The sequence below is a fragment of the Alosa sapidissima genome, chromosome 6 (genome assembly GCF_018492685.1).
Source record: "Alosa sapidissima isolate fAloSap1 chromosome 6, fAloSap1.pri, whole genome shotgun sequence".
NCBI lineage: Eukaryota > Metazoa > Chordata > Actinopteri > Clupeiformes > Clupeidae > Alosa > Alosa sapidissima.
This window is the reverse complement of record NC_055962.1, coordinates 15079915-15106851: the sequence shown is the minus strand read 5'-3', so window position 1 is coordinate 15106851 and position 26937 is coordinate 15079915. Positions and strand designations below refer to the sequence as shown.

Sequence of the window (26937 nt, the reverse complement as noted above, 5' to 3'; positions counted from 1 at the left end):
GACTGAAGTGACCACCTTGATTTGGTTTGATAGGTGGTCACTTCAGTCAAGCTTATGCATGAGTAATGACATCATCCATAGCAACGAAGACTCCCTCTTAGTTTAAAAGTCGTAATTTTTCCTTACTAAGAGTAGGTCTGAAAGGCTTTGAGAACTCCTAGCTAAAATCTTTTAGTGTGATTTAGGAGTAATCCTAGTTGTAAGATGGGAATGTAGCCCCAGACTTTTACAGAAAAATGTTGTTTGGTCCCCACCCATCTCTTTTCCCAAGTGGTCTATCTTCAAACCGATTTTGATACCATGCTGAAGACATACTGGGTGCTCACTTAGCATTACGATGTACACGTGACAACATGATGTGATGGTTGAACTAATAGATTTGAGAATTTCAATTTCCAACCTGAGAAATGCACCAAAGTGACTGAGGAAAAACTGTAACACTTACTTAAAGCCACACCAAAGAACTTTTCCTGTCGCACCACGCTATTTGTTTATCCAGCAACGGCTTTGCAAATAACGATGTCCATAGACAAGGTAGTATATGTTGCATGATTTTATGAAAGTACGATGTATTGCGACATCATGCAAGTCAAATTTGTAGTGTCTTATGTCTCATTCCATCAAACTACAAACCAGCTACCCGATCTGGCAAACTTACATAGTGCGGTTATAGCCGATAGAGGGCCGCAAAGCGAATGCAGAAGTGCCGTTCACCCTGTTACGAGTTGATGAACCACAGAAACAATTTTGGAAACAGTATTTTAAGGTACAAAAAAACTCTTTGGTGTTGCTTTAAAGTAATTTTGGATTACATAAGGTCTTTCACATCATATGATGTCATAGTGATGATTACTACCATGGCAGTTGCAGCCCCTTCCTCTCCTGCCTCCATGGCTGCCTCCACGGCACTCTCCTCTCTCTCTTCTGCGCCCTCTCGCTCTCCTGCCCCCTCTGGCTCCCCTGCATCCATGGCTACTTCCTCTGCCGCCACGGCACTCTCCTCCTCTGCACTCTCCTCCTCTGCCGCCACGGCACTCTCCTCCTCTGCACTCTCCTCCTCTGCACTCTCCTCCTCTGCCGCCACGGCACTCTCCTCCTCTGCACTCTCCTCCTCTGCCGCCACGGCACTCTCCTCCTCTGCACTCTCCTCCTCTGCACTCTCCTCCTCTCCTCCTCTGCACTCTCCTCCTCTGCACTCTCCTCCTCTGCACTCTCCTCCACGGCACTCTCCTCTCTCTCTTCTGCGTCCTCTCGCTCTCCTGCCCCCTCTGGCTCCCCTGCATCCATGGCTACTTCCTCTGCCGCCACGGCACTCTCCTCCTCTGCACTCTCCTCCTCTGCACTCTCCTCCTCTGCCGCCACGGCACTCTCCTCCTCTGCACTCTCCTCCTCTGCCGCCACGGCACTCTCCTCCTCTGCCTCCACACCTGCCACAGCCCCTCTCTCTCCCATCTCTTAAACATTATACACAGAATGTATTTGAGCACCTAATTAACAGTTAATCATTACACAAAATGTATACATTAAAAACAAAATTAATTTTCTTACGTCTGTCTTTTTTCGCTGGCTCCTCTCCTGGTGGAGTCCATCCTTAGAGTCCATATATAGATAGAGATAGAGATGATCCCCAAGAGGAAAAAAAAACAATATGTAAAGCTAGGATGTGCTGATAAATTATGTTGGACAAGCGACAGATAAATAATTTTAAAAAAAAAACATACCCTCTAACAGGTTTCTATACAGAAACTGAATCTGTTTGATTATGTTCTTAGCCAGGTCTGAGGTCATATGGGAACACACATTCTGTCCCCCAGACCTGGCTAGTATTTGAATAGGTCCCGGTGCATAGTAAGGGTCTCATCCCCAGGGCCTTCAGTTTTTCCACCTGAAGGAGTTGCAAGACAAACAGTTGTTTCATAAAGCACAATAAATGATTAGGAGGGTCAGAGGCAATGTGATCTGTGATTTTCAGCCAGTTAAAAACATGACAATTGTCATGAGTGTCTGTGTGAAAAGAATAACCAGCATGGTTTTCTTCCTGCTCTGCAACTTAGCTGTAAACCATGAGCACATACCAGTTGAATGCAGGTCAAAGTGTTTGCTTTACGTGGCCATAATCATAAACCACACCATAATATAGTTCATTGGCTAATTCACCACCTTTATTCTCTTTATATTAATATAACTTTTTACAGGGCTTGCCATTTTTAGAACCACCCAGAAGTAAACCATTGAAATTAGAGGGTGGGGGTTCAGTCACGTCCTGGTGTTAAAAATGTGGGGGAAGTGACTGAAAAGCACTCACTGCACCACAGCTGAGATGCCTTTGAGCAGGGCACATAGCCCCAATGGCTGCCAACAACCCCTCGTTTGTGTGTGCTCCTGGTGTGCTTTATGCTTATAAAATGTGTGTGAGGATTAGATTAGATAAGCGTAGAAGGGAATTAGATAAAAGTAGAAGCAGAGATGGGCATGTATTTCAAATACAAAATACTATTTTGTCATTTGTATTTTATTGAGATGATGATAATGCCATTGTAATCAAAATACTTCAGTGTTTTTGAAATTATTTTTGTATTTTCAAAATACTGTAAAATACTTTCTGTGAAACACTGTGATGACCTCTATCTAACTATCTATAAAGCACAAAATCTCTGTCTGTCTGTGGCACCCTCGCATGGTCAAGCCCCTCGATCTGCTCCAGTAGAGTGTTTATTTTCTTTTGCTAGACTGATTAACAGGCCCCATACACGTCGTCTGAATGCAACACTGTTTGAGAAGTTAGTTGTACTTAAATAACTTAAAAGGTTAAAATGCTACCTAGTTTACATTTCTAAATAAGTCATCCATTTGAATTGTTTGTCTGAGTTATTGTCACTGATTCATAGTAAGCAATGTATTACACCAACTGGGAAGTGCTACAGTTGTGGAGTCGGCATTCATAGCCTGTCACTGCAAAACAGTACATGTCCAAACTCAAAAACAGTAGACTAACAGTCAATAAAAGTGGACTGTCAGAGCAGCACATAATACTAAAAGCCATGCAGAGTATCCTGTTCGTCCTTAAACTTTCCATCACATTTGGTGCCTCTGCCTACTCACTTTCTAAATGTGTTAGAATTAGTTCTGTACTTTAAAGAAGATTTGTGCCCATCCCTGAGTAGAAGGTAACACTTTACTTGACGGGTACATTCAGCTGACTTGTATTTGTGTAACCTGGACTGGTTGGACATTCCCAGCAGGGGTGGAGCCAGAGAGGTGGCTCGGGGTGGCACAGGCTACCCTTAAAATTCGATTGGCCACCCCAAAATCCTAGTCTATGGTTGGCCATTATGACGGTCTAAGGCGGGACTTTTCTTGATGCACCTGCAGAGCTAGTTTGAAGTGTCAGAAAGACGTCGGAAAGTGGCAAACACGCTTGCCATTATACATGACTTATTGTTTTTAGCATGCGAGTTTAGGCCTACAGGCTACTGCTTATGCTAACATAAATAGATATGCTAAGATATCTATTTACCTATCGCATCTGCCAGTGCTTATCTAATCACACACACGAGTTGCGTCTGTTGAATCACGTCATCCTAGACTAATTTTCCTACCTGCTTATTTTACCTAGCCTACCCTGCCAACATTTGCTAGGTCATTAAGTGTTAACTATGGGCCTAAAAGCATTTAATTATAATACTGAGGTTCACAGGCTACTGTGACCTTGGTGCCCCCTTCTTTCAATATTTTAATTTACTTTAATTTAATCATATTACTATATAGTTCTGCGCCCATCACCCTACCCATTCATCTCGGTGGAATGCTTTGCAAACTCTTCCCATATAGCCTACAAACAATACATACAAACCATATATCAGAATAAACAGCGGACCTTACCGAACACAAAGGTGTAAAGCATCCCCCTGTACAGATAGCCATTCCAGAGTAATCCGGTTTTGAATTTACAGCAAATTTCTACATGTCTCCAACTTTGGCAGACATCCCAACTTGCAAAAAGTCATTTCAGGGAGGCATCACACGCACCACCCCTCTCTCTCTCTCTCTCTCTCTCTCTCTCTCTCTCTCTCTCTCTCTCTCTCTCTCTCTCTCTCTCTCTCTCTCTCTCTCTCCCCTCGTGTGCGCGCTACACTCAGATGCACACGCGGTCTCGCATGCGCGCTCTTGATCGCTCACTCTAGATTCCGGGAGATTTTATCTAATTTGCGGGCGTCAGGGAGCCGCTATCAATATGCGGGAGACTCCCGGAACTTCCGGGAGACTTGGGATGTCTGCTTTGGGCTTTACATTTCATAGCAGGCCAAATAAAACATAAATTAAATAAAGCCTAGATATTTGTAAATATTAAAATCAGATTTACAGTTCTATGTAATAGGTCATGTTTTTGGTCATGTTTCGTACAGTGATTCAGGTCTACTGTAGCCTACTGTTCAGCTCACTCATTATAAACATTCGTCGCATAAGCTAGGTTAAGCGATATGAATTCTGGTGACCATTCAACCAGTCAAGGATTTGTTGTGAAATATTTACATTTTGGGAAGTTTACGTAGCTTAGGCTAAACTGTCTGTTTCTTTCGTCCCCCATGCCTGTTTTATTCGTCCCGACCAGGAGGGATAAATGAAACATTGCGCACGTTCCACTTTTGCTTAAATATATTCTGAACGGTTTTGTTCAGAGCTGAAAGTGCAACTGTATTTGACAAAAGACAGATTTAAGTTATTGCTAGTGACAAAATATGAACTTTCGGTGTGGTCTTTTTGTAAATAATGTTTTAATTAAAAAGTATTTTGATCGTCCGAGCTGTCCCCTAGAGGCAGGTGTCCTATATCCAAGGGGAATATTCTCACCCCTATGTATTGCCACTCTGTTTCGAGGGACAAGGGGTAGGCTAGGGGAAGGGAAGAATGTCAAATGGGATTGAGCCTTAGGGTCTGTAGCATTATGAATGTAACATTATGTTTAGATTAAGGTTAGTCTTTAATTTGTGTTTATTTCATTCATGTTTCATACAAAAGTATTTTAAAAGGAACACCAGGCAACGTTTTCGTGTTAATCATCTTCGTAAGTCGGTATATGGTTAAATGACTCATTACGGGGTGAATGAAGGCTCTCTCGCCTGCCCCTACTGCCTGTAGGAAGAATATCCCACTTGCAAGTTCGGTGTATCCTACCCGCCGACCGAAGCAGGATCAGTTTACAGCACAGAGGCAGGCTAACGAACGCTAGAGATTGTTGCAAACGTGTGTGTATAATGGCAGAGCCAGCGAAGAAGCAGCGAAAACCCTTGACGGAAGACGCAAAGAAAAGGAAAAGAGCTTCAGAGTTTCGTAGAGAAAAAGCATCAGGCTTGCCTGGTGTCCCTTTAAGCATTTAGTTGAGAGGTGTTTGTTGATTTTGGATGACTTTGTTATAGCTCATTGCCAGCTCAGACAAAAAAAGCAGGTCAAATTATTTTAACAGCTACAGAATTAGATGGCCATAGATAGCCATAGAATATATTTTAATGTCCCCATGATGGAATTTGTTTTAGCACAGCATAATCCATTAATAGACAACTTAGATTTAATATGTTTGTTTATTTGTATTTGCATTTTATTCAAATACAAAGACATTGTATGTGAGAGTATGGTGTTTGCCCTTCAATTGATGAGTATGGTGTTTGGTGCATGGTTTTCCTAATGTATTTGTGCTAATTTAACATCTTGAGCCCGTTTCTGTTTATCTGGATGTTTTGCCTCATGCCACCCTTGAATTAATCAGTGCCCCACTAGGGCCACCCTTGTTAAAAATGTCTAGAATCGCCACTGATTCCCAGTAGCAAAAGATGAGAAATTATCTGCAAAGGTTACATCATAAAACCGATACATTTTTATGAAACAAAAATTATTTGCTTGACCATGTTCTGTCTTTTTGGCACTGGACTAGCCTATTGACTCAGATGTGACCTGGTCAGGTATGAGGGTTGGAACAAAAACTGCAATGCTGCTTTGCGATTGATGGACTTTTTTATTTTGACAAGTTGTCGTCATTATGTCTTGTTTTTACTAGTTCGTCAAAAGCCAGTGGTGGAATGTAACGAAGTACAAATACTTTGTTACTGTACTTAAGTAAATTTTCCACGTATTCATACTTTACTTAAGTAGAATTTATAGTGCATACTTTTGACTTTTACTTTGTTACATTTTACAGCAATTATCTGTACTTTTACTCCGCTACATTTCTACAACTCCATCGTTCCTTTTTACGATACATTTTATGATCAGTTTTTTTTTTTCTCTCTGACAAACACGTTTGTTTTACCAGGGGGTGGGGTTGCTACCAAAGATTCTGGAGCTCTACGTGCCCAGCTTCTAAATCTTTGAAACATAAGCTTCTAGTCTAGCCTAAAAATCTAGACGCACCCTAGCGGCGGCAAATTAATTTGCTCAGCCTGTACGTCTAGTATTAAACCATAGGGATTTCTATTGGCTGACGCCGTGGACTTCATCCAATCACAGCGCTCTATTTTGTTAGAGTCTTAAGGCGGGCTTAACAGGATAACGACAGTCTGTGACGGTGAACAACAAGGAAGGTGGCTATGGCGAACGAAGAGCGGTTGTTTGAATCGGCGTTGGCGTCAACTTTGGAGGAGTTGGACTTTTTTTTTTGAAAGTTGAGCAACACAATGCACTTAAGTCATTCCTTTCGAAGAAGGATGTATTTGCCGTTTTGCCGACCGGATACGGATATGGTCGTAGCGCTGGCCTATTGCATGCCTAGGCAGTTTGAAAGACAATTCTCTGCCCGCCCCTTGGATTAAGCGAGGTGAATGGTTCGATTCCAGACTTTACATTTCAATGATATAGGATGGCCCGCCAGGCTACTTCTAGTCTAGACCAGGCAAAGCGTGAGCTTGTAGCCATCTGCATTCGGTAGGCTATATTCACCAGACCCATGGCTACTGGACATGCAACTGTGTTCTGTGCCTTCTGTCTGTTATCTGCAGCGTTAGGGCCTCCTCTCCGATGAGATTGCTACCCACGGATCAGCGAAGTTACAGGCTATGCCCATGCTTCTGTCACACGTCTGATCATTTGCGGCACAAATGAATGGTAGACTACTGTATTATAGAACTGCTGGTCGAAAAAACAGATTAGGATTCCAGATTAGGAAATCTTTATTAATTGTGTGTGATCAAATAAAGAGGCATAGCCTACATTTGGGGGTAGTAATGTGAGCGCTCATGCAATGTCTATGTGCGTCTGCGCAAGTGAAACTGAACCTAATCATAGACACCTTTCTCAGCAACTTTTCTGTTCGATCAGCAGAATTGGCATTACGATCCACCCGACGTTTTCCTTGTCTTTCCTTGTCTACCCCGTTAAACTTCAGGCTCTCGTGTTTTGCTGAATGATCTTACTCAGCAGATCACCCTAGTAGATAACCAGAATTACAGTCTTTAGAATTGTAGGTCAGAATGTAAATTGGGCCACAGATGGTAAGCACAATTGCATTAGCTTAAATCTAGTCGAGTATAACCTAAAACTAGCTTAATTAAAATGCCTTCGGTAGTCTACCAATGAAGTGTGGAGATACATTGAGCCTCGTAAATGGTGTAAAACAGTGATTTATTTGCATGGCTAGCCCGATGCCGAAGCACCACCATTGAAAAAGCTGTTGGTAGCATCGCCTAACTAGTGCCAGATTTTGGAGTGCAGGGGACAAGCCGAGATGGGCTATGAGACATACGTTCACACTCGGTATCATGTTTCAACACACTTTAGGTCAATATCACACCGGAATTCTCCTTTAACTCACACATCACACATTTTTGGCAGAAAAAGATCATGATCATGTGTGGTGTCAAATTATAATTAACTAATTCAAACTCAGAAGAATTGTGACAAAGCAACAGGATACTGCAGAAGGTGTAGCTTTAATCCAACACAGAGCATAGGTTCATGACGCCAGCTACCAACATCCTGTCTTTACACAGCTTAGATACCCCTTTTCAGTAGCATCACTTGTTTTTGTTAACTCCGAATAGAACAGAGCTCCTATGTTCTTACCTCTTATGGTAATACGTATGGGCCTAGGCACTCATTGTATATTTCTACAAAGGACCTTGACCCTGGCTGAACAACTGCTGGGGATGTCCAGTCTCTTCTATGCATTCATGTCCTTATAGGTAAACTTCTGGGCCCCAAGCTTGTGTATACATTAACTATATTTACCCCTGCTGTTTCACCACATGTACCTCAGACAGTATCCCAATGTACAGAACATCTTTTGGTACAACTACAGAATATCTTATCAGGAAACTTACACCACACATGCTTAACAAATCATAATGATGAACCCACCGTACCTAATGCTTTAGTTGATGTGTTCAACTAAAATGAATGAGTCAAACTGTGAACTCATGTAAATTCCTGATTATTCACGATATATTAAGGAATGAAGTAATGCATAAATCATTAATTAATTCATACATGAATTCATGATTAATGTGCCCTTGCCTTAAAGTGTTAACTATTCTACAGAGAGCATTTTGATCGACATGGCAACAGTGTACCTGTAATGTTATCACAAGATCAATTGGGGTTTGTGTTTGTAAAGTTCACTTAATAAACCTTTACTTTACCTAAAAATACTTTTAGTATATTTTCTTAATTAACAACACTGTAATAAAGACACTTAATGTAAAATGGGATCTTATAGTTTACCCTGGGTTGCCTTAGGCATAAAAAAAAAAAAAATCTTGGGTTCCGGTTTCCGACCGACCCTGTCAATTTATGTGCGACCCAAATTTATTTTATGAGCTTGGGGAAGAAATAACACTAAATACATTAAATAAATCCACAAATAAAAGGCGAACTAATAATTACATTAATTACCCCTTGCGTTATGTATAGGGATGAGCGTATTCTCTCTTTTACAAAGTAGCCTATGCACAGCTGTTAACGAAGACGATTGTTTTCGTCACTTACCAAGGCACTCGCAATTTTGTCCAAACACCGCAACTTTTTCGCAAATTTGACCAATCATCGTAGTTTCACCGTGAAATTTCACCTACCACAACAGTCCCTCGCGCAGAATATTGAGCCAGATGGCACACTTACTTCTGCACCTTCTGCATATGACACCAAAGACTGCCCTAACGTGTTCGTTCCTCTACAGTTTTGATGACCATAAATAGAAGGCTAACGTTAATGATCTGCCAACTTGCATCTCTCAACCTGGTGTTGCTAACCTACCTAGGCTATGAAAGTAAGTTAATTAAGGCCTACTTGGTTTACTGACATTTGAGTAGGCTATGCAACCCATTGGCAAACGTTTACCTGGATATGTCCTTTTAGCTTATGTCCTGTTTGCTAGCTTGTGGACTTAGTTTGAGTAGTGCTACCAAAATCAAATAAATTAATAAAATTGCAAGACATTTACCTCTTCTATGATCCAAGAATGATTTCATTCGAGTTGGGTTTTTTTTACATTTATTTTAACTAATGACATAGACATTCCCAATTGCATCCACATATCGTAATGCACTATGCAAAACGTGATTTACACTCGTAGCCGAACACAGTGAGATGCAAGCCTTCCAATCCACTCAGAAATGTAATTAGGCTATTCTCACGTCCTTAAAGGGGCAGGCAGTCAATTAGACGTACCCCACCAATGTAATGACATTAAACAGAACTGTAGTCAAATAGTTTAAATCAATATGAAATTACTAGATACTTACTTTACTATTAGTAATTATGCAGGCCACAGACTGTGAATTATTAAAAAGATATGAACTTAATATGAATTACAAAATATATGAATGTATTGAAACATGACATGATGCCATCTCTTTAGGTGACTGTCTTTTTTGGACAGTTCTACGAAAGGTTATAGCCTACTGCTTTGTGAATTACCTCAGTCAAAGCATTTTCACAAATAAAGTAGGCCTACTTTGATTTTCTGTAATCCTTACTGTTTACCTTTTGATTATCCTTTTTTAATAAGCATCAAGATTATCAGTGTGATTTTGGTCTTACTAACCTTAATTGCCCTAAATTAAAAACAAACAAAAAAATCGCAACTATTTTTGCAATTTTCACTTCCTCCCGCAATTTCTCCACAAGAAACAGCTAAAAACACCGCAACTTCCATCCAGGCATTTTAGGTCGTAACAGTCTCAAAAAACCTTGTGAAATCCTGGAGGGACTGATTTTCTACCTATCCCTTACTGCCACTGGGGAAAAAATAAATAAATAAATAAATAAATAAATAAATAAATAAATAAATAAATAAATAAATCCCTACCGCCCCATGGCCTCACCTGACAACCAACAGGAACCAAAACTTTTTTTTTTTTTTATGCCTTATTGCCTTGCTGCTGGAAGGACCAATTGAGCTTGTAAACAGATCTCATTCTCTCATGCTAAGAGTGTAAACAGAGAGAGAGAGCAAGCAGAGGGGAAGGAAACCCATCCCCACAAGCAGAGTGCATAGTGGGGGGCGTGACCGTCTAGCCTGCGCCTCTCTTGGCTTCGATTGGCCCATGCCAGAACCTGTGCTCCTCTTAAAACCAGGCCCTAGTGGCTTGGCCCCCTTGTCACACAACGCAGGGCCCCTGACCAAGGAGAGATAGCACTGGAGCTAGGGAGTGCCAAACGGAGAGAGAGAGAGGGAGAGAAAGAGATATAGCCCAGAGAGTTGAGAGAGAGGACTGACTATGCCAGCGTACGCCACCAACATGAGGTTCAAGTTCCCCATTCTTGCACTGATCCTGGAGTTTATCACCATCATCCTCTATGCCGTGTTTGTGGTTTACGATGACGGCAAGTCCTCGCATCATGATGACCACAGCAACAAGACGGAACATGACAGTAACCCCCTGAGCCTGTACCCCAGTAAGTAACCACACACTCCTCTCCACACTGCTCAGGTCACAAAGGGTCATCCCAGCGTGCGCCCTGTTCTTCTTGAGATTTTTGCTAACAGTGTAAAAAAAAGTGAGTTTGGAGCATCTCCACTCTTTGTCAGTAAGCCCAGTTGTCCAAGCAGGGAGAGGTGTTTTGAGATGTTCAGATGTGCAGAGACCAATAACTCCCATCTTTTTTTTTTTTTTTTTAAATGTTCTACCACAAGACATGGAATGGTGTGTTTATCTGGTCAGTTGTATCTGGAAGCTAAATGATATGCATGGATGTGAGTTGCTGGGATACTTTCTGTCCATATATTATGTCAAAATAATTTGGGTAGTCTCTGGCTATATATGTGTGTGTGTGTGTGTGTGTGTGTGTGTGTGTGAGAGAGAGTAGATAAGTGAGGAGTCTCACAGAAAAATTGCACTTTAATCTGGAGCTGCTAAGGGCTGTTTAAATCTACCGTATCACAAGGTCATTCAAATGTCTTAAAACACTTCCACAAAGGATTCTGGGAAAAAGTAAGAGTGAGAAAGGGAAAGAGAGGACCAAAGACGGCAATCTGTTGAAAAATCAAGATAGATTGATGAAGAGGAAAGTTTCCTAACTCTGAATGAATGTAAACTCTGGTCAGTCTGTTATCTCGCATGGCAATTTGCAGAGCTCGTCATGGGTCCCCACCCTGCTGCAACCGTAATCCTTTCATATCTACAGAGCCCACATGAAAATAACTGCATTTCATGAAGTTATAAAAGGGGCCTTTTTTGCTGTTAAAGCTCACCCTCATGAGTTTGGTATTAAACAGATTCTTCACCGTCATCTCAGTGTATGTATGGTAGGGTACAGTTGGACTAGGAACTGTTGCTAGGGCGTGGGATCAATGGACACAAGCTAAACTTTGGTCCAGTATTTCACCTTGCAGTCATCTAGCAGTGTGAAAACTCATGCATAAAACAGATTGCTGACCAATGATTTTTTTTCCTTTGGGGGGGGGGGGGGGGGGGGGGGGGGTTCTACTTGCAAACAAGTAGGGTTCATAAAGATGCAGAACAAATAAGCTAAGTACAGGCACAGGTTTTTCTTGAGCTTTCCTCAAGGGTAAAAAGTGTTTGTTTTGCATAGAGGCTCATTGATCTATATGTTAATCAAGTTAAAAAAATTCCATGCATACATGGGCTAATTGTGTGAGTATATAATTATGGCTTGGAGCGTCCATGCATGTGTGTGTGTGAGGTCTGTATTTGTGTGTGTGTGTGTTTGGTGCATGTTAAGTGCAAATATGAGTGCATGCATGGGTGTGTGTGTCTGTGTGGTGGGGTGGAACATATATTAGATTGTCACTGATGAGGTTTTCCTTCACTACGCTTCATGTTTTCGTCTCGGGATCATGCTTGCCTTTGACCCTTTGGGTGTTCTATAGCATGGTAAAGACCAGGGAAAACAAACACAACGCGACTGAGAGATTGTGTGGGAATTTTTTGTGGCATGCCATGCCATGCAAAAGTATTGGTAATCTACGCAGAGCCTTCCAGACCACGGCAATTACTACTTCAAAGAAAAGAAAATATATGAAGGGCAGTGAATGGGGGGGAAAAAAAAGAAAACGGGGAACAAAGTGTCCAATCATTGTCAGGGGAGAAATTAACGCTGAGATTATAATTGAGTTGTTCTACAGATGAGAAAAACATTCAAACACTTCCATATAAACTTCAACAACAACCAGAAAAAAAGGACTTGGAACATTATTCAGATGTTATCTGCTGGTGTTACACCTCAGCTAATTAAAGCTCACAATGCTCAATGCTGGATTGAAGTAATTAAAGCTCACAATGCTCAACGCTGGATTTACGTCTGGGCTTCATGAAGGGACCCAAAGAAGTTCAGTGGGAACAACCAGAAGCCATAACTCCATGCCTTGGTTGCATGGGAAACAACTGAGTCCAAAATCAACCGTGCATAATCTGCGGTCTACACAGCCCATACCACTGGGAGTATGTCCCGGCCATTTCATGGGCTATGTCCTCTCTTTGTGCATGCATGCCTTGCATGCTGATTGATTGGCATTTTCTCATTATTTCTACATTGTCTAAGCTGTTGGAATTGTGTGGCAGTTGCACCAAGAAACCAAATAGGCATAGCTGGTAGTTTTGCCAAAATGACAACTAGGAATTCCTTCTCTGTTGCAAGCTAAAGAATGTTAGTTACCCCCCTACACACTCTTTGATAAATCACCACCCCCCCCCCCCCCCCCCCACACACACACACACACACACACCCTGCCCCCTCTGTCCTGTCACGAGGGGATCATACAGCAGCATGCATCAGGTTAAGTCAAAGGTGAAGGCCTAGAAAGAGATAATGTTGACATGGCGGCTCCTTTGAAACCATCTGGCAAAGAAAATCCATACCTCTTCTGGGAGTCTGGCATGAGACAAAGTGCCATTTCAGTAATAAAATAAAGAAAAAATAGTTGCAAAACTATTTGTGTGTACAGCACGCTTCAAAATTTTAATTGGTCAGAGTGAATCTCAACAAAATGTGATACTAAAGTGAATTTCCCACATTTGCTTCAAAGAATCAAAACGTGCCATCATTGCTACAGTTATTGCATAAGAGATGCTACTGATAAGGCAGGAATTTGTAAATGTGAGTTGTAGTAGCAGGACAAGTTGGATCTGTTTAAAGGAGCCCTTCTTCCTGTTTAGGCTGAGTCTCTATCAACATCATCCATACAGGGAGAGATGGACAATCCCTATGGGGAGGAAGATGGCCTCAAGTGTTGAGAGAGAGATATGGGTGTTGCATGGAGCATGACCACAAGTCCACAAACTGATCATCATGGAAACACATGCACACGGATACACGCAAATACACACGCACACACACACACGCACACACAGACATGCACACGAGCGCACACACACACACGCAACTCCCAAGAGGAGATTAGATTGATGGATATAGACAAAGATCCTTGATTACTACTCCGCTTCAACCCTCTCTGATATAGCTCTTTCCTTCCTATTTTAAAAACGCATCAAAAATAAAACAAGAAAATCAGATTTGTAGGGCGTTAGTCCTGCCTCCCGCTGACTAATTCCATACCTTGTCCCCACAATTCTGATCCCAACAATGGGGGGGGTCAGCCAGGACACCGGGCGATACGATTGTTCTCCCCGGGCAGTCACACCTTGATGGGCTTTCCAGATGCCCGGTGAGGTAGCCATGCAGAGAGATGAATGGGTTTACGGCTTCATCTGTTTCCTCTATATTCCCGTAAAGGCCTGGACACACCTTTTGTTTGATCCCAGAGAACTGCGGATGACAGATGAGACCCTCTCTGCAGCTCTGAAATGGACTGACGTAGATGCTAGACCTTGTCTCAGTTATTGGTGGTGGAGTCTCTTCTGGGAGAAGCAGCCATCCCCCCCACCACCCCATTTCAAGTACCCATGCACACACACACACACACACACACACACACTCACTCTCTCTCGCATGCATGCACGCACGCACACACACACACACACACAAATCCATACCACACACACCACAACAGATATACACACACACACAGATCTATACCACGCATGCCACCACAGATACATAAAGAAACATGCGCGCGCACACACACACACACACCACCATTATGGATCCCGTGGGCCCCTGATCCCAATCTGGAACGCTGATTGAGATCCATATCCTGCTGTCCGTGGAGCCAGCGGCTTGGGCCTTTGATGAGGCCCTAAGTGCCACGTCTGCCCCAGGCTGGCTCCGTCTGCGTCCTCTCCTGCCCGACTTTGTCATTGCTGTCAATCGAAGAAGGCCGACTGTTTCCACAACGTCACCTTGATAAGAACCTGTGTAAAGTGTAAATAAGTGTGAGGAGATTGGATCAGTTTGTAGCTGTTTAAAGATGTAGTGCGTTTCCTCTTTCCGTGTCATGTCATTGGATTTCTCTTGAAATGTAATCTGTCTAAGACACTGATTGCAAATGTTTCTAGTCAGTATGTGCTATGCAATTAAAAATGTATTTACCCCTCAATTACATGGAAATAGGTTTCATGTTTGAGGGATGTGGGTGCACAAGTATGGTAATTTTCCAATAATAGTGAAACAGTAATTGGTATTACTTGGCGATGTGACCTCCTTAGATTGTCACCCCAAACATTATGACATTAGGTAAAGAAAATATGATTACATTACTATATGTATCTACTATTAGATTCTCCAGTTCTGTACAGTAATTGTGTAGATCACTTCTAACAGCAGAACTGAATTACTGTTAGAAATGTAAAATCCTGTGTCGTGTTTTGGATTAATTGTGCATGAATTAATTGTATAAATCAAGGGCACAGAGGAAAGGGTCATTCACACCAGGAAAGATAACTATAACTTTAACAAAGAAAGCGTCCACACACGATAAGGAAAGTCTTTCCTCGTGTTGATGGGTGTGATGGCTAAAATTTGATAGATTTTGATTGGTTGTTAGCTTTTTATTATTCTCAAAATCACTCTGAAAGTAATCCCCAACTGTATCATTCTTTAACAAGAAGAATGACACAAGAAAGACTTCCCAGAGTTCCCCAAGTGATATCACTCTCTCAACTCTATTCTCATGCTCTCTCTCTCTCTCTCTCTCTCTCTCTCATATAGTGTTCCAGGATGTCCATGTGATGATCTTCATCGGTTTTGGCTTCCTGATGACCTTCCTGAAGCGCTATGGCTTCAGCAGCGTGGGCATCAACCTGCTCCTGGCCGCCTTCGGCCTTCAGTGGGGGCTGCTGCTGCAGAACTTCTGGCACATGGAGGACGGCAAGATCAAAGTGGGCATCGTCAAGTGAGTGAGACTCCAACATTAAACAAAACAGTTGACATGCAGGGCCCTAATTTAAATAATGGTCAAAGCACAAAATCTTAAGTCCAACTAAAGCCAATTTGATAACTAGGCAAAATCAATCTGCAAATCTAATGTCATGAGCAACAGCTTAACTGCAGATATTGATGAGTCAGTTCAATGTTCCCACGTGCCACATGACCGCTGTAGTTCATGCACAAGAACTTTGCTTGTTACTCACAATTTAAATGAGGGCCCCTGGTCTTACTGTCATTTCTTAAGAGGGTCCAAGTAAATCCACTACTTAAGAGTTGAAACATAAATCACTGCTTAACAAAAATTAAATGAATTCAACAACGATTATAAATGTCCTCGTGCAGAAATAATTTGCTGTGAACGTATACGCTCAATGATGTTTTATTTGGATTCACAGTGAAATACAAACACCCAAGAGATCTTAGACTCAAACATCCACTTTGACAGACCGCTTGGTGGTTTGTTTGACTGTTTGCTTCCCCTGTCTAACATTGTCTCTGTCTTCCTCCTCTTCTACCATGTAGCATGATCAACGCTGACTTCAGCACGGCCACGGTGCTCATCTCCTTTGGAGCGGTCTTGGGAAAAACCAGCCCTGTGCAGCTTCTCATCATGACCCTGCTGGAGATTACCACCTTTGCCATCAATGAGCACATCGTTGTGGAAATCTTGAAAGTGAGTAATGGTTTCATTTTGTCTTTGTCTAGTATGTTGTTTGGTACAGTGGTTTATGTTTTACATGCTGTGGTGTTATATGTTGTGTGCATTGTTTTGGGTGTTGTTTTGTTTAATTACCATGTTTTTCCAACAGTCATTAGACTTTAATGTTCTATTTACGTGCCATTTTTCTACTTTTTGCATGTAATTTATCCTCATCCACCCATTTCTTTCTTTCTTTCTTTCTTTCTTTCTTTCTTTCTTTCTTTCTTTCTCTCTCAGGCCTCTGATATTGGAGCATCTATGACCATCCATGCCTTTGGTGCCTACTTTGGCCTGGCTGCGGCCCGCATGCTGTACCGCCCTGCTCTGAGGAACGGCCACGAGAACGACGGCTCTGTGTACCACTCTGACATGTTCGCCATGATCGGTATGGCCGATGCTCGCTCACCCTTATGTCTGCCCTCTCCAGTGTGTAATGCCCTTAAAATAGTCAGTCATAGGTGTGGGGAGTGTTCGAACCCAAGCTGTCACAGGACATGGGGACCATAACTTAATATTAAGCTATTTTTTACCACTAGATTTCCATCTTCATGATCCTCTTATACAGTACTGTATGTGTGCCAAATGAACAACAATCTTGTAATTTGTTTATCAATGCAATATTGCTACATATCCAACATCTAGCAGTTATACATGAACCGGACTACACAGTATTCTACTATTCCACAAGAGACAGCATTCTTTGAGAGCCCTTTGACTGAAAGTAATAACTGTACTCAAGTCAACACATGGACAATGATGCCCCCTAGTGGTCATTGAATTTAACACACTTGCATCAATTGAAACAGTTCCCATCATACATGTGGGAAAAACATTTAATCCAAACTTGTGAACTGAACCCCATGAATTTCATGTGTGAAGTATGCACCATGACCAGTTCAGGTTGAGATCACCGGCCTCTAAACCCCCTCCACCAACTCCTCCTTTTGTTATTAATAGATAGATAGATAGATAGATAGATAGATAGATAGATAGATAGATAGATAGATAGATAGATAGATAGATAGATACTTTATCTATTATTATTATTATTATTATTATCACCATGAGCTCTATTTTGGTCAGGTGGGTAACCAAGAGTATGACAGCATGTATGATCCAGCCAGCTAATTCATGGTGATGAACTGTTTGATCCTCTCAGGTACGGTCTACCTGTGGATGTTCTGGCCCAGTTTCAACTCTGCCATTGCTGAGCCTGGCTTCCCCCAACTCGTGGCCATCACCAACACTTACTTCTCCCTGGCTGCATGTGCTCTCTCGGCCTACGCCACCTCCAGCCTGGTGGAGCATAATGGAAAACTCGACATGGTGAGCCTCCCATCTCAATACCATCAGCAAATAACGGCTTTGATTTCTTGATTTCTGCATTTCCACAGGGAATTTCTTCAACTGTCCTAATTTGTGTGTGAATGCACATTTACAGTAAAAAAGGGGGGCATTCTGATCATGTTTAAACTATCAATGTAGTTTTAAAAATAAAACTCTACAGAAAAGTTTAAGGACATTCTACACTTTTGATTACCGGTAGTTTGACTGACCTTTTTTTTTTTTTTGTCTTTTGTCCAGGTGCACATTCAGAATGCCACCCTTGCTGGAGGTGTTGCTGTGGGAACTTGTGCCAATATGACCATTGGCCCATTTGGTGCCATGGTGATCGGCCTTCTGGCTGGCATCATCTCCACGCTTGGCTTCAAGTTCCTCACTGTAAGTCACAAATAGACCCCCAAGAAGTATTGCTGTTAGTGTGGCAAAACCCCAGTGCATCTCTTCAAAATATAACTGAGAACCGAGACCACTTTTCAGACATATACTGTACACACACATGTAATCCAGTTACTATATGAAACACACCTCCCTTTCATTGTGTAGATGATTGCTGCTGACCAGTGCAGTGCATCACTCTATTTGCCTCAATTTACAAACATCACAAACACCTATAGGCAAATATCATACTGTATGCTCATTCACATTCAGGGGAGCTAGACATTGCTAGGCTATATTATAGTAGCAACAAGATGCCTTGCAACAGAACGCGTGCTGTCTGGTGGAATCCTCATTTTTATGATGTAATTTCCCTTCCAGCCCATTCTGGCATCAAGCCTGGGCATCCAGGACACCTGCGGCGTCCACAACCTGCACGGCATGCCTGGCATCCTTGGCGGCCTGGCTGGAATCGTGGCAACGGCTCTTGGCAAGCTTCAAGGGTGAGACCTCATGATAAGATACTTCAGACTGAGATCCTAGACATTTACATTTAGCTGATGCTTTTCTCCAAAGTGACTTACAAGGTACAATAAAGGTATAAGGTAGTCAAATAACGACATTAAAAATACTTTCAAAGAGGCACGCTTTGTAAGCATAACTAATGAAATTATGAATATCAGCATATCATTGTTGCCTAAAGTCAGTGTGTAAAGGTTTAATTGTGTGTACATCATGTATGTTTTATAGTCATAATTCATTTTTTATTTGTAAGAACATTGCATAAGTCTGGGCCTTTCAATCAAAAATACAACCTAATTTATCAAGTTACAATTACACCACAATATGTTTAATATAAGCAATAGCAACACTGCAAAGTAGAGTATTCACCGACTGCAACAGTATCGTACTGTACCTCCGCAATTTGATTATGAATTGCTTTGCCATGATCCTCCAGATAAGAAGATATTAGAACACATTATGTGGTTTCTGTGTGAATGTTACCCTGTAGGGCTATCACAGCATTGCCAGTCTATTCCTTGCCAGCCAAGTGCAGTATTGTAATGGGTCTCAAGTTCATACACCTCAGACGATAAGCATGCCATAAAACCCATGTTTCGACTTCAATGAGACCTTCGAGAGATATCGCTGATTAAGTGATCACTTTGGGAATGCAGCTCCACAACTCCAGTTCAAGTATTTGTTGAAGTTTATGTTAATGGTATTTGACACACGGTTTTGTCCAAAGCGACTTACAGTACGTGTATTTGTCTCTTATACATTTTATATTTAAATGCATTTATTCTAATTCAATATCTGTATGTTTTTCTGTCATCAGTGGGGATCCCACCAAGCAGGCTGCAGGCCTGGCCTCCTCTCTGGGATTCGCCCTGGTTGGTGGAGCCATCACAGGTGGGTGGGAGATCACCTCGCATTCCTCCTCATGATACCAACTCAAAGCCTCTTCATCACTGTGAATTATTGTTTATTTATTATTGTATATTTATTACTGTAGGCTACTCAGTGCTTTGCTGTGCTATGCCATGCGGTCCGTCAATATTTAAACAGGTTACAGATGCAAGCAAGTGTATGATGTTGATGGTTATTGTCAAGAACTTTTGTACAATACTACATGTACAACATGTATGGACATATAATATTCTTGATGAAATTCAATATTACTGAAAAACGAGACACATAGTGTAATAGTATTAACAAATGATATTTAATTCTAAAATAATCTTTATCCCCTCATATCAGGCCTTATAATGAAGCTTCCATTCTGGAGTCAGCCTCCAGACCAGAATTGCTTTGATGACTCCATCTACTGGGAGGTAGGTGTATTGCCATGAGTGTTGACGAATGTTACGATATCTTGTACTGTAACATTAATGAAAAGTAGCATGGTGTATTAGACATCACATTTGATTTCTGTTCTGCCAGTGCTAGTTATTTATACTTTTAAAATGTGTTAGCGACCACGTGGTTGATGCAGCCATTTGGTGCCAGAACATTCGCAACACACAACAATAGTTAAATACAGTGCATGGCAATGAGCAGGGGGTACAGCAATCACAGCTAATCACATCTATATTTATATCATTTGACATGTCCGTGTTGGCAGATGTTTGACTACTTATTTCCTCATTAAATAAAATCAAATAAATCATATGCTATACCCAACATTCCTTATGAATATATATTAAAAAACATTACACACAAGAGTTCACGTCTCTGCGAGAACACAGCCCCGTAATCAGCTTTGTGACTGGGGACTGTTGATGTAAATTGGCCTAAGGCTAACTCTGGTACAAGATATCAAATGACATTTATTTTTAAAATTGTACATGGTCCCTTACTACTACTACTACTACTACTACTACTACTACTACTACTACTAAATGGTGATTTCTCGACAGGTTCCTGAGGAGGAGGATGACAACGAGGAAAGTCTGGCCCACGGAGATCATTCCAAAAATAAGACAGAACCTTAGGGTCGAGTACAGATATCACACACTTCATGGTTGTGAGTTAGGCATGATAGTCACCAGGTGGATTTAGAGCAGTTCCTGACTGAAGCAATAGAAGTTCTGAGTGTTTTGACAGGCATGTTTTGAGCAAGGCTTTTCATTTTTAGATTCAAATTGTATAGTCATGCACTGGCATGATTCAAACCAAAAAGCACCATTTTTCATTATGTCAACATGAATTCATCCTTAGTGAACGCACACACACACACACCAACCAAAGTTTTTTGGCTGGGTGAACATGCTTCAGAAAATGCACCTAGTGTGTGTTATCAATGAGATATTCTAAAGAGGTCTTACAGTGATTTGCATTTAGTTTTTTGTTTACCCCACACCTTAGTAATTATAACAGTAAGCAGAGGGTCTATGAACATTATAACAATAACAGGAACATTCTGTGTGAAAACATTCCACGATACAGAATGCTATTAAAGCAGGAATATGTATGGCTGTGATTGGTGATGGCACCAGTAAAGCTGATGATTAATTGTGCACATTAAACTGTCAACACCAACTCCCATACAGTACATGTACACAACCACAAATATATCAGAGCAATCATGGATTTATTTGTTCCTTTGCAATAAGCTTTTTTTACATTCTTAGTAAAGGTTATTGACCTGACTGCTCTGGACACAACTTTTAGGAGCTTTCCTATGGAGAGAGGCAGAGACACTCTGACGGGGTTACTTTAGGGTTGTCACCTGTGCTTTTACTGAGAATGTACGATGGATAAATAACTCAGGATAGAGTGAGGCAGAGGTTTGCTGGTCTTTAGTCCAGCAGCCGTCTTCTATCACACTAACATCACGCTCGCCTCTGGTCTTCACAGGCAAGCACAGCCTGGTTCAAACAATAAATATTCTTATGTTGTGATATTTTGGAACAACTGTCTTCATTGTTACTTGCATTTAAATGAAACAAAATAGAAGTAATATGTACTTTCTCTTTACTCATAATATGCATGAAAGTATACTTTATAAGTATATTAGTGTGATCGATATACATCCTCATATATTCCATGCACTATAAAGCCATTAGTCCAAATTACTTCTGTTTCAACATACCTTCAACATTTTACACAAAGTTGTTTATGCAATTGTTCTAAAGTAGCACAGTGTAGTCATATTTATTTATTTTACCAGGTCAGGCATTCACACTGGAGCCCATAGAGCCTTGTTGATATCCGGCCTCAGGCTTCTAACCTCGGATAGAGACAGACCGCACGATGGGCTAGGATAGATTCACACAGCTATTAGGTGTACCTGTTCACACTCTCAATTTTTTGTTTTCCTTAGTTTATTTGACTTAAATCTTTTTTTGTTGTAAATATACAGCATGTATGTGTATACATAACGATATAGTCTGCTTCTAGTTCTCCCAGCATCTCCTTCTGACTAGTGGTACCAAGGCTTTCTGTTGTTTCATCAGTGGAGCGATGTCAAGACTGCACACTTACAACTTACTCTGTACAAGTATAAGAGCTATAGCCTAAATGCCCCAGCGGAGAACAGGGACAAACTGACCAGACTACAGATAGGTTAGATCCTAGGTATTTAGATTAGTAGATGCTACAATAAATGCTAACATAGAGGATGTGTGTCTTAGAGCTAAAGTGTAATGCACCAGTAAGGTTTCAACTTTATTTTTCAAAGGCTTAGCCATACATGTTTATGTTCAAATGAGATTTGATCACACTTTCTATGTATCACACTTTGTATGAATGTATTGAATACTGTCATTTATAAACTTGCTTTTATACAATAACTAAATGCCTATGTGTCTTTACTGTATCCAACATAAAATGCTAGTAAAGGGTGAATTTGAATAAACATAATTGTGTCACTTCAACCTAAAAAATAAAACAGTCAAACGCACATTATTAATAGTGTCTGCATTACAGAAGCAGAAAATAGCTTTAATAATGCATGCTTGCTTTATACAACCCATTCAATGGCTTGCAATGAATAGCAAGCAACCAGAGGCATGTTGGCTCCATCTACTGTCCAGACGGAGGAAATACCCAGACAGAGGAAATACAACTCTTCAATTGCTCATCAACCCACCTCAGGGACTTCAGAACCATTAAGATATGCTGATTTTCTGAACAGAGTGTCCATTTGCACCCAAGTAATAGCAATTGCCAAAACAGTGAGGCTCTCTGCACCCATTGAATAAAAATATAACAACAAACACAAGTGTGCATGTGCAAGTCTAACAACCACAAATCAGTCAATCAGGGAAATGGTAGAATAGGCTAATGGTAGGGTAACCTAAATTAAACACAAAATCACAGAGTCCAGGGGTGTTATTTGACTAATGTAAAGTGAAACTAATACATGCAGTTATTTTGCTAAAGCGTGCGCTCATTTTACTGAAATGTGTACTCATTTTACTAAGGTAGGAAACAAGCTACAACTTAAAGCAGCACTCAAGAAAATTTGCTCTCGGCGTCCTCCTACAGTTGAGAAGCACAATCCTAAATGAACTAAATATCCGGCAGTGTTCCTACCCGAACAGCAACTTCCTATGGCTGTTTTACAAGCAATAAGGCCTGCTCAGAGTGCATCAGAAGTGCCGTTCGCCTTAGGTGAAATACTCTTTAGGTGGCCCTTATTATTCACAAAATTGAACCGTAAGAGCTAAACGGCTTAACATTATGTGCAGCAGGCTGTCAGGTTGAGTACATAGGGATTGGGAACATTTTCAAAAAGGCGGCTACAGTCTGTCTCTTTGAATATATCAAAATCACTTTGTTATTTGTATTTTATCAATGTTTGGCTTCTGACTTACTGATCAAGGGGAGCATCTAATGTGTGAATAGTCTAACTTTCCAGCTTTATCAAACTGTCTGTTGTGCTTCCCAAGCAAATCATTTAATTAAAATGAGAGCACAATTTTGTAAAATGAGCACATGAATTCGTAAATGAACACACAATTTAATACAAATTAGAACATGATTTACTAAAATGAGCACATAATTTAGTAAAATTATCACGATTTACCAAAATGAGCGCACATTCTCTTGATATACAAACAAATCTTGCTATGACACCTCCATTACAAAATATAGCCTACCCTTATGTTTTTTTGTTTTTGTTATGTTGGTCACACAGTGGTTCCACATTATATTTTCCTCCTGATGCCCTGGTTCTGATGTTTTAATTTATATGTAGGCCTATCAATAACTCATTTGTTTGTATGTGGTTGATTTGTTTTGAGAATATGACCAGTATTGTCAATAAAGAAAGGTATTGATAAAGGTATAAATAAAAAGACAAATTTCCCTCTGTTTGTTGCGCCACACTCATCACGTCCCTATTCCCCACTAGTGGGGCCCATCCCACTATTGGTACAGACACGGTGGCCACTTGCGCCATGGCAACCCCCACCCCCAAACGCCCTCTTCTTTCCCTTCCTCCCCTTAAGTGTGCAAAATATCAAAATGTAATGGATATAATAAAGAATGAATGGTAGATGAGAATATAAAATAAACTTTGCTATAAGCAATGTATAGAGCAATAGTAAGGTAACCTGGCAGCAATAATTTTAGCCAATAATGCTAAAAAGAAAGCATAGAAAGGTTTTTAGAAAGAAAGAAAACAGAAACATGGTGATTTAGAAATTAAACCAGGTAAATACTTAAAAAGAAAAAGCAGGTCCATTAATTGCCTGCACAAAGTATGTGTGTGACATAATGCATGGCCTGTGACATCCACTACAGAACATCTACAGGTCATGCTGCTGAGGGCCTTCATGTGGTGCTGAACCAGGTGAGGAATTTCTTGAACTCAATTTACTAACTTGGTCTTTGTTAGGCCTGGCCAAAAGTAGTAGTATGGGCCAACCAGTAACTTCTTTTACAATTGCATAAGATTATGATCAAATGTGAAATATTGGCTAAAGGGAAGCATCAAAAGCAAATGGGGTTTCTAAAAATGCAGGTAAAATGTATATCCAGACAGGATTTCCATATGGTCTCAAGATCTTGAAGGAAGCCATTAAAGGTTTTTTGCAGACACATTTGTATACATAACATGTACACAGGGATGGGCAGTATTTCTAATACATGTATGTACATTTCAAATACAAAATACTATTTTGTAATTTGTATTTTATTGAGATGATGAAAATGCCTTCAGTGTTGTGCATTTTCAAAATACTGTAAAATACTTTCTGTGAAACACTGTGATGACATCTATCTAACTATCTATAAAGCTCAAAATCTCTGTCTCTATCTTTTTGTGGCACCCTTGCATGGTCAAGCCCCTCGATCTGCTCCAGTAGGGCGCTTTGCTGGACTGATTAACAGGCCCCACAGGCGTCGCCTGAATGCAACACTGTTTGAGAAGTTAGTTGTGCTTAAAGGCATCAACTGATGAGACACGACTAGCTAAGGTTACACACTCCTTTGCTCACATACGGACAGCACAAGGACTTCACAAGCTTAGATCGCAACACTTGAGTTTGCTATTTTCCTTTCTTTTTTCTGTTTTACAGTTTTTTCTAGACTTTAAATTTGTCTATATTCTCTGACCTGTGAAATATTTCAGTGCTATGGTGACTTGACAAGATAATTTCCTAAATCAAACAAGGACATTTCCAACCTCTTGGAATTTCCAACCAACTTAAATAATAAATGATTGATAATGTCATAATTATTGGCTTCTAAGTGGATAAGTGATTGGATGGTATTATAATGTGAATTTTTATTTTTAGGCCTACTTTTTTTTGGTATTTACATTGATAGAGGTTGTGCACAGACCAGTTTCAGGTATACAAAATTATTCAACTGTGATAAAACTACCATATGTGTGGTAGTGATGGTGTTAAATAACTTAAAAGGTTAAAATGCTACCTAATTTAAATGTCTAAATAAATCATCCATTTGGATAGCCTGACGAGCCAGACCCACATAAAGATTCGAGGGGCGGGATAAATGGTTGTCTTTCAAATTCCATCGTATTCCGATAGCACTACAACTCATGAGCCCCATGTGTTTTGTACGACGGAGTATTAGGGCCACACATAAAGAAAAATTTTTTTTTGCCATGGCGAGATTAAACTCGACATGTTGACTTTAAAGTCGACATGTCGACATTAAACTCGACATTTCGAGAATAAAGTTGAAATGTCATGTCAACTTTAATCTCGACGTGTCGACTTTAAAGTCGCCATGTCGACATTAAACTCGACATTTCGAAAAATAAAGTTGAAATATCATATCTAGGCCTACTTTAATCTCGACATGTCGACTTCAACATGCCGACATTAAACTCGAAATACAGTTTAAACATAGCCTACAGTTTAAGCTATGTAGCCTACACTAACAGTGTTGGGCAAGTTCAAAATCATAATGTATTATGCATTACTTATTACTGTCATTTCAAGTAATTTGTTACATTATAATATGTCTCTGAATTGTAAGGCATTACACTACTATTGCATTACTTTTAAGTTACTTAAAAGTCACTAAGTTACAACAGTAGAATGCAATAGGCGCAGTTCTCATGATGCAACACTAACACACAATATATGTGTCATGAATAATAGGCCTACTTCAAATGGGTGTTATTTCAGATAGATTTCTAGATTGCAGATAGATTCAGATAGATTGCGTCTTGTCTGCTACTCATTGCCGTCATCGTGAAGTGCATATCTCGCGGTTATGGAAATACCATGCACTATGTCATTCATTTATATAGGTAGAATAATACATGTTTCCAATTATATAATGTTTCTATAAAACAAAATGTTATTTCACTCTGTTTTTACGTGGGTAAGGCCACCGCACATCCAAAAAACTGCCCTTCATGATCCAGCCCGTCACTCTCCATATGGTTAACATGGCAAAACTATTTTTTCTAAAAATGCTTTTCCATGTCTCACCTACATACAATATAGTAAGCTATAAACATGGATATGTGTGCATTTACTTAGAATACATGGGGTTGCCTGGTCGGGAGGACATGTTCATTCGTCCCTCTATAGACATTCAGCAATAGCTGGCTGTTTTGCATCCATTACAAACATTCAAAGTGAAAGTCTGGGATTGGGGAGAGCACTTACAGTATGCCTAGTCTAGTGCATAAGCATGAAGTCGAACCTTTAGATGAAAAACACTCTTTAATAATAGGCCTACAGTAAATAAATAAACCGCTAATGAAGTTTACTTTTGACCATCGCATTTATCCCTGTAACTCCCTGATAAAAGGA

The 26937-nt window shown here is 40.5% G+C and overlaps 1 protein-coding gene and 1 long non-coding RNA gene across 3 annotated transcripts in view; one reads left to right on the top strand and one right to left on the bottom strand.

Annotated features, from left to right (window-relative positions):
- Positions 1-21599, top strand: part of rhag (Rh associated glycoprotein) — a 28458-nt gene extending 6859 nt beyond the window's left edge. The window contains exons 1-10 of one of the 2 annotated variants that reach the window (XM_042094292.1): positions 10582-10884; positions 15556-15739; positions 16297-16447; positions 16712-16859; positions 17634-17800; positions 18059-18196; positions 18575-18696; positions 19533-19606; positions 19955-20028; positions 20614-21599. In XM_042094292.1, coding sequence (XP_041950226.1) covers positions 10707-10884; positions 15556-15739; positions 16297-16447; positions 16712-16859; positions 17634-17800; positions 18059-18196; positions 18575-18696; positions 19533-19606; positions 19955-20028; positions 20614-20688 — 1311 coding nt within the window. In that variant the 5' untranslated portion in view covers positions 10582-10706 and the 3' untranslated portion in view covers positions 20689-21599. Of the gene's footprint in view, positions 1-10581; positions 10885-15555; positions 15740-16296; positions 16448-16711; positions 16860-17633; positions 17801-18058; positions 18197-18574; positions 18697-19532; positions 19607-19954; positions 20029-20613 lie in introns of those variants that run through there. The other variant, XM_042094291.1, reaches the window with a different exon arrangement.
- On the bottom strand, positions 1490-10411 carry LOC121711022. The gene is made up of 3 exons (XR_006032226.1): positions 10311-10411; positions 1722-1885; positions 1490-1590 (listed from the first exon to the last, which is right to left on the bottom strand). It is a non-coding gene; the product is annotated as an uncharacterized LOC121711022 (long non-coding RNA).
- Positions 21600-26937: the final 5338 nt, after the last annotated feature.